Source organism: Vigna unguiculata, chromosome 4 (assembly GCF_037176805.1).
Source record: "Vigna unguiculata cultivar grain cowpea cultivar isolate G323 ecotype 2 chromosome 4, ASM3717680v1, whole genome shotgun sequence".
Classification (NCBI taxonomy): Eukaryota; Viridiplantae; Streptophyta; class Magnoliopsida; order Fabales; family Fabaceae; genus Vigna; species Vigna unguiculata.
Genome location: NC_140795.1, coordinates 34,443,864 through 34,457,892, shown reverse-complemented (window position 1 = coordinate 34,457,892; position 14,029 = coordinate 34,443,864). Strand labels below are relative to the sequence as shown.

The following is a 14,029-nucleotide window of genomic DNA, read 5'->3' as shown; positions in this document are numbered from 1 at the left end:
TTAATTGAGCTCCTCTTGCATTGCAATGCACCATTGATCATCTTGAAGAGCTTCTTGAACATTCTTTGGTTCAATCTGTGAAACAAAAGCAACATTCATACAAAAATTAATCATATTTCTAGTGATTACCCCTTTTGAAATATCACCAATGATATTGTCTAGAGATAGTCCTCTTGGCGACTTCCAATATTTTTCATGATCTTCAGATTGAGGAGGTGGATTCTCATTTAAATAAATTTCATCAAGGGCCTCCTGAATATATTCTTTATCACCTGTAATTTGCTTATTTGACTCAAGAGGGTTCTCTTCAAGGTCTACGACTTCATCAAAGACAACATGTAGGGATTCTTCAACATTCAAAGTTCTTCGATTAAAAACTTTATATGCTTTACTCGTGAGGGAATATCCTAGAAATATTGTCTTATCAGCTTTAGAATCAAATTTTCCTAATTTTTTTTCCATTATTTAAAACAAAACATGTGCATCCAAAAATTTTAAGATGAGCAACATTTGGCTTTCTACCTTTAAATAATTCATAAGGAGTAATTTTTAAAATAGGCCTAATAAGCATTCTATTTAAAACATAACATGTAGTACTTACAGCATCAGCCCAAAAATACTTAGGAACATTATATTCATTTAGCATTGTTCTAGCTAGTTCCTCTAAAGACCTATTTTTCCTCTCTACAACTTCATTCTGTTGAGGTGTCCTAGGTGTAAAGAAATTATGCAGAATTTCATTTTCATCACAAAAATTTTCAAATGACTCATTTTGAAATTCCCCACCATGATCACTTCTTATAATCTTGATTTTCAAATATTTTTCATTTTGAACTAATTTTGCAAATTTTTTAAATGCTTTAAAGGCTTCATTTTTTAAAGTAAGAAAGAATGTCCAAGTAAACCTAGAGTAATCATCAACAATAACAAGAGCATAATAATTTCCACCATAACTCTTAATCCTAGAGGGACCAAATAAATCCATATGCAAAAGCTCTAATGGCTTTGAAGTAGATAAAATGTTTTTGAATGAAAGGATGATCTTACTTGTTTTCCTTTTTGACAAGCAGCACATATTTTATCTTTTTCAAACTTTATTTTTGGTAAACCAACTACTAAATCCTTAAAATCAATTTATTCAAGTGTTTCATGTGAATATGAGCATCCCTTTTATGCCATAACTAAGGATTTTCTTCTTTTGCAACAAGACATGTTATATTACTAGATGATGCATAATCAAGATCAATTAAATAGATATTGTTATGTCTCATACCTTTCAGAACAATTTCCTTAGAATTATTTTGGTGGATAGTGCAGTAATCCCTTTCAAAGATAATTTTGAGACCTTTGTCGCATAGCTGACTAATCCTGAGGAGATTGTGCTTCAGTCCTTCTACAAGTAGCACATCCTTGATCTCCAAGGTATCCCCTCCCCCAATATCTCCAATTCCAATTATTTTCCCTTTGTTGTTATCTCCATATGTAACAAATCCTTGATCCTTTCTTTTGAGATTCTTGATCTTCCTTTTATCACTCGTCATGTGTCTTGAGCATCCATTGTCAAGGTACCACATTGATTTTCTGGATTTGGAAGTTAACTATAAAAAAAAAAAAAATCTTTAGGTCCCCATTAACTTTATTGGGTCCTTGAGGTTAGAGAGATATACTAATTATCTAACAATAGACATCCAAGTATACTTCCCATTTGGAACATCATAATGTTTAATATTGCATTTATTTGATGTATGCCCATTTTTCATGCAATAAAAACAAGTAGCTATACAAGTATTTTTAGAGTGAGTGGTTCCTTTTTCTACCTGCACTTTGTGAGTCCTTTTAATTTTATTTTTAGGAACATATTTTTTTCTACTTAAATTCTTTTTCTCAAAAACATGTTTTTCAAAAGATTTATTTTCTAAAGCATCTTTAAGTTGATTTTCTAAAATCATTAAATCATTGTTGCAAGATTCTGTGACTCCGTGATAGCCGTCACCTTTGGCTGCCAAGTCATATTCAAGGATTTAAGAATTTTTATGTTAAGTTCATCAGTATCAAAGGTTTTACCTAGCCCACTGAGATGGTTGACGATGTGTGTGAACCGCTTCTGCACATCATAAATGGTTTTTCCCTGCTGCATCTGAAACATTTCATATTCTTGTATCAAGGAGTTCTTTCTAGCCCGTTTGACATCAGTTCCTACATGAGTCACTCGAAGGATTTCCCACATCTCGCGTGCACTGGTGCAGACAGAAATTTTGTAGAACTCATCAAGAGTTAAAGCAAATGATATAATGTTTCTGGCTTTAACATCATATTGAGCTCGTCGATTTTCATCAGCAGTCCATTGAGCAAAAGGCTTTGGTTCTTGCACGTCATTAACAATGTTAACAGGAACAAATGGTCCATTCAAAACAACATCCTAAATACCCCTATCAACTGATTCTAAAAATATTTGCATTTTGAGTTTCCAAAAAGGATAGTTTTCACCAGTGAAAAGTGGAGGTCTATTGATAGACGCACCTTCAACAAAAGTTTGGTTTGACCCTACCATTTTCGAAGAATTTGAATAACTATCAAAGCAAGCTCTGATACCAATTGTTGGTATCGCGCAGCGAAATAACTAAACAATGGTCAAAAAACCAAGAGGGGGTGAATTGAAATTTTATAAGTCTTAACAGGTTTTAAAATTATTTTCTCAAAATTTAATTGATTAACTTAAAATCATAGTTACTTTAAATGCAAGTACAAATAAATAAAGAATTTAAGGGAAGAAGATGCACACTGATATTTACACTGGTTCAGATCAAAAGACCCTACGTCCAATTGTTAATCTCTTAAACAAAGAGATCACTATAATAATCAGATTATAAACAGACTATAAAAGAGTAAGGATTAGAAAACACCTCTCTTGAACAACCACAAGAGATGAACAAAAACTCCCCCTAAGTCACACCGAGGATGACCAACTTTCCTAGCAACAACACATCACTCAATCTTCTAAGAACTTACTTAGAAAAAAGTTATCGCTCACTCACACTAGGCTTTTCAAAGCTACTTTTAAGAATCTCACAGCAACACTTTGCAGTCACAACACAAGAATTCTGAATCTTAAAAAGGTTGTTTGAAGTTTGGAAATTAAGTTCTATTAAAAGAGATTTTTGAAAGTTAAGTTAGAAATGAAGAGTTTAACTAAAACTACCAAGGATAATCGATTACCACTTAAGATAATCGATTATTCCAATGCAAAAAATATTTTGCAGTGTTAATCGATTACCCAAAATGGCAATCGATTATCGTGTACATATTTGAACAAATAATTTTATAATTGCCAGTAGCAATCGATTACCAGAAATGATAATTGATTATTTCGAGTCGTTTTTCAAGAACCAAGTTATAACTGCCAGTGATAATCGATTACTACTTGTGGTAATCGATTATCTTAAGTGGATTTTTGAAAAATAGAATTTTTGAGTTGGTAATGGATCATTATAAGTTGGTAATCGATTACCATACTGATTTTTGCGAAAACTTAGTTTTTCTCAGAGGAGTTGCGAGCTGACTGTTATTCTAACAATCTTACACCTAACTAGAAAAAGTTAAGTCTATTATAATAAGAACTTTAAACATAAAATATATTGTCTTCAATATCTTCAAGTATTTTCTTCAACATCTTTATCATCATCCAAATCTATTAATCAATCTTCTTTTTTTGTCAACATAGTTTACCCTAGTGTGTTTTTGTTGTGGTGTTGGTATTCGCCTCCTCCCAACTTGAAAACCAAACGCACACTAGTTGGAATGATAGGAGTAAATTTGAAAGAGTAAAAAGGAGGAAAATGAGGAGAAAGAGTATGAAAAGTAAAATTGTTTGAATTTAAGAAGAGTAGTTGGATTTGAATTGAAAGTTTATAGTTAATATCACTGAAAAAAATTAATTATATATTTTAAGATAATAATATATAAAAATGTAAAACTAATTAAATGTAAAATAGTTTTTTTAAAATATAAATTAATTTTCTTTAAACTAAATAAAAAATTATATATTTTAAAATAATATATAAAATTAATTATTTTATTTGATTATTGTACGTCTTCCTACAATTCTTTGTAAAGTTAAAACGAAAATGAATATATTAATGTTATCTCGATTTTTCTGTAAATTCTTTTTTTATTTATGCTCTTTTCTATCACATCTATCATATATGATAATGTTATACCTAAAAATCATTTTTATATATACTATTTTTTACCTTTTGCGTAGAAGCACGTAAACAAGGTAATAATCACACATTCCCTTGTTTACAACAAAATCAAAAAGCACAAACTCAGTTATAAAAGTATAAAACTTTTGGGTACTTAACATAATAAAAATTTAAACTTAATTAGAAATACTAAAATTTATAAGAATCTTAAAACTTAAAAGCTTATTTATTTATTTACCAGTAATTAGATAAAATCTTCTGGACGTCAAATTTCAGGTAGATTTCATTTAAATCAAATCAAAATCAATTAGGATAAACTTTCCAAATCAGAATCAATCAGGATAAAGTTGGTGTGTTTAGTTCGGTGTTAGAAAATTGATTCCAGAATCAATTTTCCAAAACAGAAGCAAGAATTAATTTCTCATTCAACGTGATTTTCTTATCTTTAATTGATTTTGGAAACCAAACATATACTAATTATGCGTTAGAAAATGAATTTTTTAATTAATTCTACATCAATTTGACGCAATACTAAACACGCACTTTAGCTGTTTGGAAGTCCATTCTAAGCAAATGGCAAAATTGAAAGTATAAAATATAATATGCAAAACGTGCAACTAATATACATACACTCTTCCTTCATGATGCAGTAAAGTCAAGAAGCTCTTCTTTTGCTAAGTATAAAATAAATCAACCTAATTGTCTCCTTCTGTCGCCATTTTCCGTTTATGTGACCTCTTTCTTTTCCTGCTTCTCTTCACTTCATTATCTCCTTTCGTTTCCTGTTGTATAGGAGTAACCATTAATGAACTTGTAACAAACATGCGGGAAAAAATGTTCATTTTCAGAAATTGCTGAATATTGCTCGCAGAACCAAAACACAATTAAATAGGAATTATATTTGCTAAATTGTTTTATATTTTTTTATGTACAAAAAAATAGCATAAATTATATGGTTTTAATATGAATGGCTGTGATACACCAGCACAAACTAAAGTCATGTAATGGTTGATGGAAAATCTTTACACGAGTTAAAGCAAAATTAAATCCAAGATTTACAAACCAAGTGTTTATGCGCTCATATTAAAACAAAAAAAAAAAAAATAGAAACTGCAAACTCTACCTTAGAAGGACCAATATTTTGACTTTTACTTTTCTTCTTGCAAGAAAGTGGGTTTGGACCCTGCAAAGTTTGAAAGCACCGTTACAAAAATACAAGGAATACTAAATGGAAATCATAAACTACTAAAAGTAATAAATATAGTATAAGAATATTTCCCAGTTATTAACATAAATAACTACTTTGGTCATCAATCTTTCTTAAAACAATGTCACCAAGATTTCCTGTTAATTAATGCCTGCATATTATCAAACTTTCCACAAATAACTTAATGCTTGAGAACACTTTGTTTTTCATTTACAAGAAATATGTCATGAAGGTGACAGGCCTAATATACGTGATAAAACCACATAATTAAACACAACGAAAATAATAGATGAAATCTTGACCATATGTTTTATTAGGACAGTGTGATTAGACTTTTTTTTCTAAATGAAAAAATACAAATAGCAGAATGTCATTATGAACCTGATTGAATTTTATTCTAATTACAATGCTCATCAAGCACATAACATAATTCAATAAAAATATATTTTCATGATGATAAACAAATCAATTCATTGCATTATTAATGTGGGAAAATAATAGGATTCTAAAAACTAAGCAAAACTTTGTTTATTTTATTCCAAAGCCTCGCATGATAATAAAAATTGAAATTAGGAAATAGATAAAACACAAGCTTAAATTATAACCTTAGCTCTTTTTCTCTTGAACTGAGGTTTATCTTGGACTGTTATCCGATTCCTTGCAAAAGTATTCGTCTCTACCGCCTGAACATTTATGGTCTGATCTCCTGAATCCACATTTTCCATTGTTTCAGTAATGGAATTTTTAGGTTCCTCAGTCTATTCATCACCCTATCCTTCAATATCTTGTACTCTTTTTCAGTCATATGCAACCGTTCTTCTTCAGAAGTTTTGACATATTGCCGTTGAAATGCAGATGGGGATTCAAGAAAAAGAGCATTCCGCAGACCATATATGAGAGGCACACCAGGTACCTGATACAAGCATGTTAGTAAGAATAGTATGTCAGAACGTGCAATTCTGCGCAGCACTATAAAAGCTTACTTTATACAAAATAACCAGAGTTAAAAATTCTTTTTCTTTTGTTGAGAATATCACACAGAAGGAGTGCATAAAAATCATACTTATCATTTACAAGAAAAATAGGAACCAAATGAAACAAAGTTAAAAATCAGAAATGAAAAAACATTACATAGATGCCAAGGCATAAGATGTTAAAGAAATTTCTATGTAACCATTTTAATTAGAAATAGCTATACCAAATAACCAGAGTTTTCAATTTACAGGAGAAGTGCATAAAAATAATATATGATGCAAACCTCTTGCAGCTTTTTTCGGAGGTCAGTGTCCTGACTAGCAACAAAGAAATGCTCAGAATTTTTTTCTCCAACAGCCTCCTTGATGCATGCATCTGCACCCACACATTTATCATGCTCACATCTGCAAATTGGTTGGAGTAAATATCAAAGTAATGACTATTTTGACATAATACCAACGCTCAAAATATAGAAATAACATCAAGTACTAATCCTGACCAGTTTAGGACAAACTTAAAATACACAAAAATACACCGCGGTCAAAGAGTGTAATTTACAATAGTATTCTTCTGTATTCAAATTTTCATAAAAGCACCGCATCAATTATTTGTCTTATGGACTAAAGTTGGGTATTTAGTTTGACACTTTGAAGAGGGTGGTCAACATCCGAAGTCTCAGTTTTTGAAAGAAAGACCTAGATTGGTAATGGAATATGGCCTCCAAAGTAAATTTTAGGTATAGAGCAGTAAGCTGGCTCATTCGGCCTCCCAGTTTTGATGGTTAGAGATAGACAGTAAAGAAGCCTTCCCTTTTTGTCTGACAAAATAACACAACTGGTAGCATCTGCTGGTGAGCCAGAGGTGTTAAAGGTCAGGTTGGGGCTTCGATTCCCACTGACAACAACCCACCCAGTATGAATGGACGGAGAAGGGTGAAGGGTTGGGGTGTATTGGGCTGCGGATGCTGGTAACATCTGTCTCACTGAGAGGGTGTTAAAGGTCAGGTCTGGGGTTCGACCCCGTCTGACAACAACCCACCTTAGTATGAATGGACGGAGAAAAGGTGAGGGGTTGGGGTGTATTGGGCTGCAGACCTGACAGGCTCTCGGGGAGAGAGATGTTAAATAGGGTTTCAAAGGGAAGGGTGACCAGTTGGTTGTGGAAACAAATCCAAACACAGCCTCTTTACATATGCAAGAGAAAAGCTGCGTACAACTACCCTTTGACATTATGGTACTTTGGTTAATTAGTTAGGTATGGAAGGATAAGGACGAAATACTATGAAATTGACATTAACTTCAATGATGTGATATATTCCAATGCAATGATATGACCACTAGTCCTAGAACACTAAAGGAAACAAAACATGAAATACAGAAACAAAGTCACCAATTCTAAGAGAAATGAGAAAATGGGAAAGTAATTCTAAAGGATAACCTAAGATAGTATAATATAATATATTTCAATACATTCTAATATAATCGAATAAAAATTTAAGTAGTCGAGTCTTCCATCAACATGACTTACAAGTGTAAAATAGTTTAGTCACTCCAGTCCAGTCATTGTTCAGTGTATTTAATCCAAGGGTCCAGCATGTTCCAGACACATATCTAATCTAAAATTACATCTTTGTTTAGTAACCCCTTTGCAAAACAAGCATAAATCCAAATGGTTCCAGTTACTTTGATTCGATTGTCATTCATTTTGAAAGAAATATATTCATTGAAACAGTAAAGCTAATAAAACAATGAATCTCACATCATATGTGCTCGAACAGTGAGGTAATTACCTAGCAACTATAAGTTTATGAGCGTTCTCCAGAGTCTCAGAATATGAGCTACCAAGTCGCTTCAACTCAGCCAGAACACACCTGCATCATGTCCATGAAAAACCCCAACGGGAAATAAAAAAAACAAAAAGAAAACATCCAGAAAAACAATTATATTTCATATCAACTAGAAATAAATTTAGCCTAAACACACACAAATGAGAGTAACCTGGTTGTGTAGAGTTTGACAGAAGCACCAAGGATATTGCCAAGTGCAATGTCAGCTGGGGTTATTCGATTCACAAGGAGGTGATGCACAAATGTTCCATCGCATAAAACCTTGTAAGGCTTCCGAACACCAAAGCATGTAGTGTAAAATGTCAAAGTTTTTCTATGTCTCTTCTGCTTTTTCAATTTCATCTGCAACAACGCACAACAACAAAATCAAATCACATTGCAGAAACGTGAATTATCTCAGATACTAGACCATTAGTTTTGTAAGATTGAATGAAAGAAAAAAAAATCAAAGGTTAATAAGCAAAAGGCATCATAAAAGCAAAATTAATGTGGATGTAAACAAATCTCAAAACAAATTGGCTCGTGAGATTCAGGAAGAAGTGTGAAGAAAGAACTTCGATGGAAACCCATTTCAATTTGAGAGAGAAGAGGGAGCTGACACTAGAGTGTGAGTTGTAAAGACGCCAAAATAAATGAACTAGGATACTGGAATGGAAATAGTTGGAAATGGAACCATGATGAAAGCCTAAATTATTCTGTTCAGTCAACTTATGCCAGTCATCAAAACTAGTTATTTGAAGACCATTGGCACCAACAAAACCGTTTGTATTACAATAGCTAGCCATGAACCAAACACCACATATAGTCTTAAACTAACAGAAATCATCATGTGGCAACATTACATATGAGCAACAATAATCGGAATAATAGCAACAAGAGCAAATAGGTCTAAGCTACTTGTTCTCACACAAATATGTCCATTTACCTTCCATCTAGAATTAATATTAAACTGTATAGAAAAAAGGACCAACCCTTAATTTTCTTGTAAAAGAATTCCTCTGGTTTCTCTTGCTCTTATGTCTATCAATGTTGACCTTTTCCTCTGGACTATAAGGACAGCTATTACTACTTTCTTTCTATGATCAAGCTACACACTGCATGCCAAATCCACTGCTCAGTGTTAGAACAACTAAAACAAATAAAGCCAAAACATCACACCAAAGATAAACATATATAAATAAAATTCACGAACTTCTTTTGAGGCCTAGCTTAGCCCATTTAATAAAATTCTTGATCATGGCAATTGCAAGTACCATAATTCTTGATCAAATAGCAGTATATGATAGGCAAAATATATTGATGTTTCTGTTAGAGGATCCATGATGACAAAGGATGTAGCTGAAACAACTTCAATCATAGAGTCCTTAGTAGCAAGTGACCCCCAAGTACACCATGATAAGAGCCAACCAACCAGGAGAGGAATTCTGGAGTTAGACACACGAAGTGCCATTTTAGCTCAGAATAAGCTGATTTCACAACAGATGGAAGAAATCAAAAAGTAAATGTCTAAGAGTGCAAGTTGTTTTAACAAGATGTCTATTCTTGAGTTCAACCATCCCATTTTGTTGAGGTGTATAAGCCAATGAACATATGAATGTAATATAAATGTAAATTTCTTAATGAACATATGATATTTAAGATTCCTTAACTTTTACTATATGCTCCATGTATAACGTGACTTCAGGTCCAGAAAAAAAAAATACTAGAGAACAAACTATAATGGGTTAATTGAACAAAAGAAGGTACCACAATTTTGTTGAGGTGTATAAGCAAATGAACAAATGAATGTAATATAAATGTAAATTTCTCAATGACCATATGATATTTAGGAGTCCTTAACTTTTACTATATGCTCTGTGTATAATGTGACTTCGGTCCAGGAAAAATACTAGAGGAGAAACTTTTATGGGTTAATTGAAACAAAAGAAGAAAACACGGCACTGCCAGGTACCCCTATGTCCACCTTCTAATTCAAAGTTCAGAAGTTTCTTCCAAATTGTAATCATTATACATGCAGATTAATATGCAGGACCAGGGCAAGACAATAATCCACTTTGGAATTAAGAACTAAACTTCAAGTAACTATCATACTGTAAACAAGTTCTTCATTTACATGTTTAAAAAATACAGTAAAATCAACCTAAGATAAGTATACATATCATTCTTGTTGAAATAGATGTACCTGATTAGAGAACCTTGAGCCAATGGTCTATTATGCAGAATTAGTGAGTTGGTCTCTCTGCGTGCACCCTTTTCAATGACCTTCAATCTGTAACATTGATAAGCTTAGGATTAGGATATTTTGATATAAACTGAAAAATCAAACCAATTCGATTCCTAACCAAAATCGTCCCTAACACAAAGGGTTAACACATGAAAGCATCTAAAATTAATCTTCTAATCAATTTCTAGATTTGATACTTCTATTTCTTCATACTAAAATTCTACAGCAAAAACATATTCTATTTTAAACAGAGGTGGTGCTGTCATGGTGCAGTGCCGTTCATATCATCAGATTTAACTATTATTCCTATATTTTATTCATATATACAGGAAAGAGATGGCCTTTGATGTGATACAAGAAATGAAGACAAGATGTGATTGGAAGCAACACTGCCAACCTCTTCTACTAAGGCAAGGTACATGCTATGTAACACTCGCCAACAACAAAGCACCATATAAGCAAATGGTTCCACCCAGTTGAAAGTGGTAGAAGGAGAAGAATATTGAGAGCAACACAGAAACGGGCTTTCCTGAATAAAGGGATTGAAAGAGAGGGTGAAACCAATGACCTTGACACTGTTGATTTCTTTCTCATTACAATGGATCCTTTGAAAGAACCACCATTGATCACCTTTAATACCTATTTCGTCAAGTTTAACTCCTAATTGAATCGTAAAAATGATGGCGTCGAAGACATTGAATCGCAAAAATTAAAAGATAGAGGGAAAGGAAGAAGATGATGGTGCCGGCTGTGAAGTACCTTGATTATGTTCCCCGGCGGTGAAAATGATGGTGCCGGCGGTGTCGTCGCCGATGAAGATAGTGAACACTCTCTGTTGTGCGTTTGGACAGAGTGGTTGAGACAATGATAAGAAAGAAATACTTACACGATGTTTGGACAAAAACTCCATGGATTCAAAAGAATGGCCGCACGCACCTAGGTTATTTTCACTATTAAACTTTAATCCCTGTGCTTATATTTAATTTCTCCATTTATCGTTGAAAATTTATTTTATTTTTAAATATTCAACTCATTTTTATCTATAAATTTAAATTTGGTTCAAATGTTTTATAAAATTTGTTTTACAGTTTTAGCTTTTAAGTATTTAATTTTTATACTTGAATGTTTTTACACATATGATAGATAATTTATTACGTTAAAGGAATAAAATTGTTAAAAAAATTAAGAATCCAAATAATAAATTTTGTAAAATACAAAAAATTGCAATTAAGTATTTACATCTTGTTATGAATTTCTTAATTATATTTTCATTTTATAACACCTCATTTTAACTTAACTACATATCTTCATCGAGCATTTTTTTTATCTTGATATATACTAGGCTTAAATAATAATTTTGTCCTAATTTTTGTTCGGGTTTTTCAATTTGTTCAAATTTTTTATTTTGTTTTTAATTTAGTTATAATATTCGTCAATTTTATTTAATTTGGTCATTTTTGCTAACACCGTTAAAATAGTTAACGAATTGTGAATCGTAACTACCACATGTTTTTAATTTTTTTAATTAAAAAAATATTTTTAAAAGTGTCCACGTGTCAAGTTCATATCATCAAGTTCATATCATGCCAAGTGTCATTTTGTAAATTTTTAAATTTTAAATTTTAAATTTGTTTTTAATTTTAAATTTTTTTACTTAAAAAAAAAATCCACGTGTGAAACCAATATCATACCACGTGTCATCGTCCTGAAGATTTCAAAGTATTGTTGGTTTCCAATAATACTACAAGAAAAACAACAATAAGCATTGCAGGAAAACACTCTCAAATGGTTAAAAATCGTCTCTTACATGTGTTAAAGTGTCTGATTCGCATGAGAATATCCTTATAAGAATATCGCGATCGTGTACGTGGATTTAACTCTCGTAATATTTTATTTTTTAAAATAATATATGTTCTAGCGTGTGCACAACTTCAACTAACACAACAAAACAAAAACCAAAGCAAAGCGTATCCACCAACACCCGCAAGCCCCTACACTAGTAAAGTGTTGTGACTTGGTTTCTATCCAAACGCCACTACATTAGTTTTATCAAAGGAAACAAAGAAGGTGAGTGTGTTCGAGATCTGTCATAAGAATTTGCCTGATATCAAGGGTTTATAACACTTTACAATCATGAGAATGTTTTATCTCTGGTAGGTTAAGATAGATGAGAAAGATGGGAAAAACTAACTTTTGGACTGTGTTGACACATGATTTCACCTCCACCAAGCACTCTTGAGCTTCACCACCACACGTTCAGACGAAAACCTTCAACACACATTACAAGGCCTCTTAAATAGTTAAGATTTTCAACTTATGAGCCAATTAAGCAAAGAAATAATAGAGCATTTGGGAAGATGGCTTACCAAATTTGTAATATTTTCATCTAACAACTCAAAAGGGTTTTGGAAAATAGGAAAATGTGATAATCTTCACAATTCGAGTTTCTTCGGGTCGTCCACCCTTAGCTCGCAAATACAATCCTCTTTCTTCGCAACTTCCACCGAAATTTCTAAGACTTTCCACGACCCAAACCATACCTCAATCACAAAGGAGGGTATATTAAATGGTAAAATAGGATTGTTATATTATTTGTTATATTATTTTTTTTATTGTTATATTATTTGTTTAATTTTTATTCAACAAGTTCGTGTATTGAGCCATCTCTTGCTTTTTATCCTATGATTTTAAATTTTTCTTTTATTTTAATTATATTGTATTGACGAGTCACTATGTTATTAATATCCCATCTCCAATGCTCGTTATTCAATATAATTACTTCTTTATAATTATTTTTGTTTGAAAAAATTTAATAAATGTTGGAGAGTGGGATAAACCTACTCTAGAATTCTAATTGTTATTTCTCTTTCTAACTCTAGCTTGACTGACAATTTTAGCTTCCATATTTTTTGACCATCACAAATATTTCCTGGCCTTTTGGCTTGATTCTTGTAGTGTAAGTTCCGATGGATATAAGCTATCAAACAAATATCTTTTGACAAAATTATATTAAGTATCTCTCCCTAATAACAAAGAACACATTTTAAACACTTTTAATCTACATATAAAACCTTTATTTTAATGGATCATTAGTGAAGCCAATGTGCATCCTTCAATAGTAGTTCTCAAGCTTCATAATTTGATTATGACTTGATTTACCTAACCTTTGTCATGGGACAATTGATGTTACATATAACAATTTTCCTTTTAGCTATTGTCTTTTAGAAATAGAACTCATGACATTGACTCTAATATCAATTATTGATTCCAGCTTACCATTAGCTTAAAAGTTATAGTTGATAATAGAATACAACTTTTATCATTTTGATATCATGAAACAATTAATGTCACCTACAACAAAACTTAACGTCACAATCAACTTGTTGAAGTTCACACTCTCTTTGTCTTATTTGTTCAACACCTAACTTAATAATGTGTTTGGATGACATACTTTAATAGAGTAATTCATTTGTGGTAAATTTGAAATTCTTTGAAGTGAAACAATTTACTTGGAAGAGGAAATTAAAATGTAAGAATCTTAAGAAAGTATTTTAAACAACCAGAATAATAAAATT

At 31.8% G+C, this 14,029-nt stretch overlaps 2 protein-coding genes, 1 long non-coding RNA gene and 1 pseudogene across 4 annotated transcripts; all 4 read right to left on the bottom strand.

Annotated features, from left to right (window-relative positions):
* Nucleotides 1–1,541, bottom strand: LOC146887073 (uncharacterized). Its single transcript, XM_085672010.1, has 3 exons — nucleotides 1,274–1,541; nucleotides 130–407; nucleotides 1–75 (listed from the first exon to the last, which is right to left on the bottom strand). The coding sequence occupies exons 1-3, from the start codon at nucleotides 1,539–1,541 to the stop codon at nucleotides 1–3; spliced, it is 621 nt and encodes a 206-aa protein (XP_085528136.1).
* Nucleotides 1,542–1,948: 407 nt separating this feature from the next.
* LOC146887072 (uncharacterized) lies at nucleotides 1,949–2,551 on the bottom strand. The gene is made up of 2 exons (XM_085672009.1): nucleotides 2,521–2,551; nucleotides 1,949–2,364 (listed from the first exon to the last, which is right to left on the bottom strand). Exons 1-2 carry the CDS (start codon nucleotides 2,549–2,551, stop codon nucleotides 1,949–1,951), a joined length of 447 nt encoding a protein of 148 aa, XP_085528135.1.
* Nucleotides 2,552–4,765: 2,214 nt separating this feature from the next.
* Nucleotides 4,766–11,393, bottom strand: LOC114181225 (uncharacterized; annotated as a pseudogene). The gene is made up of 10 exons (XR_014994309.1): nucleotides 11,214–11,393; nucleotides 10,413–10,499; nucleotides 9,484–9,654; nucleotides 9,202–9,340; nucleotides 8,382–8,572; nucleotides 8,174–8,254; nucleotides 6,668–6,788; nucleotides 6,015–6,322; nucleotides 5,326–5,385; nucleotides 4,766–4,984 (listed from the first exon to the last, which is right to left on the bottom strand). The product of XR_014994309.1 is annotated as an uncharacterized LOC114181225 (transcript).
* An 826-nt stretch (nucleotides 11,394–12,219) lies between these two features.
* LOC146887071 (uncharacterized) lies at nucleotides 12,220–13,036 on the bottom strand. Its single transcript, XR_014994262.1, has 2 exons — nucleotides 12,821–13,036; nucleotides 12,220–12,722 (listed from the first exon to the last, which is right to left on the bottom strand). It is a non-coding gene; the product is annotated as an uncharacterized LOC146887071 (long non-coding RNA).
* Nucleotides 13,037–14,029: the final 993 nt, after the last annotated feature.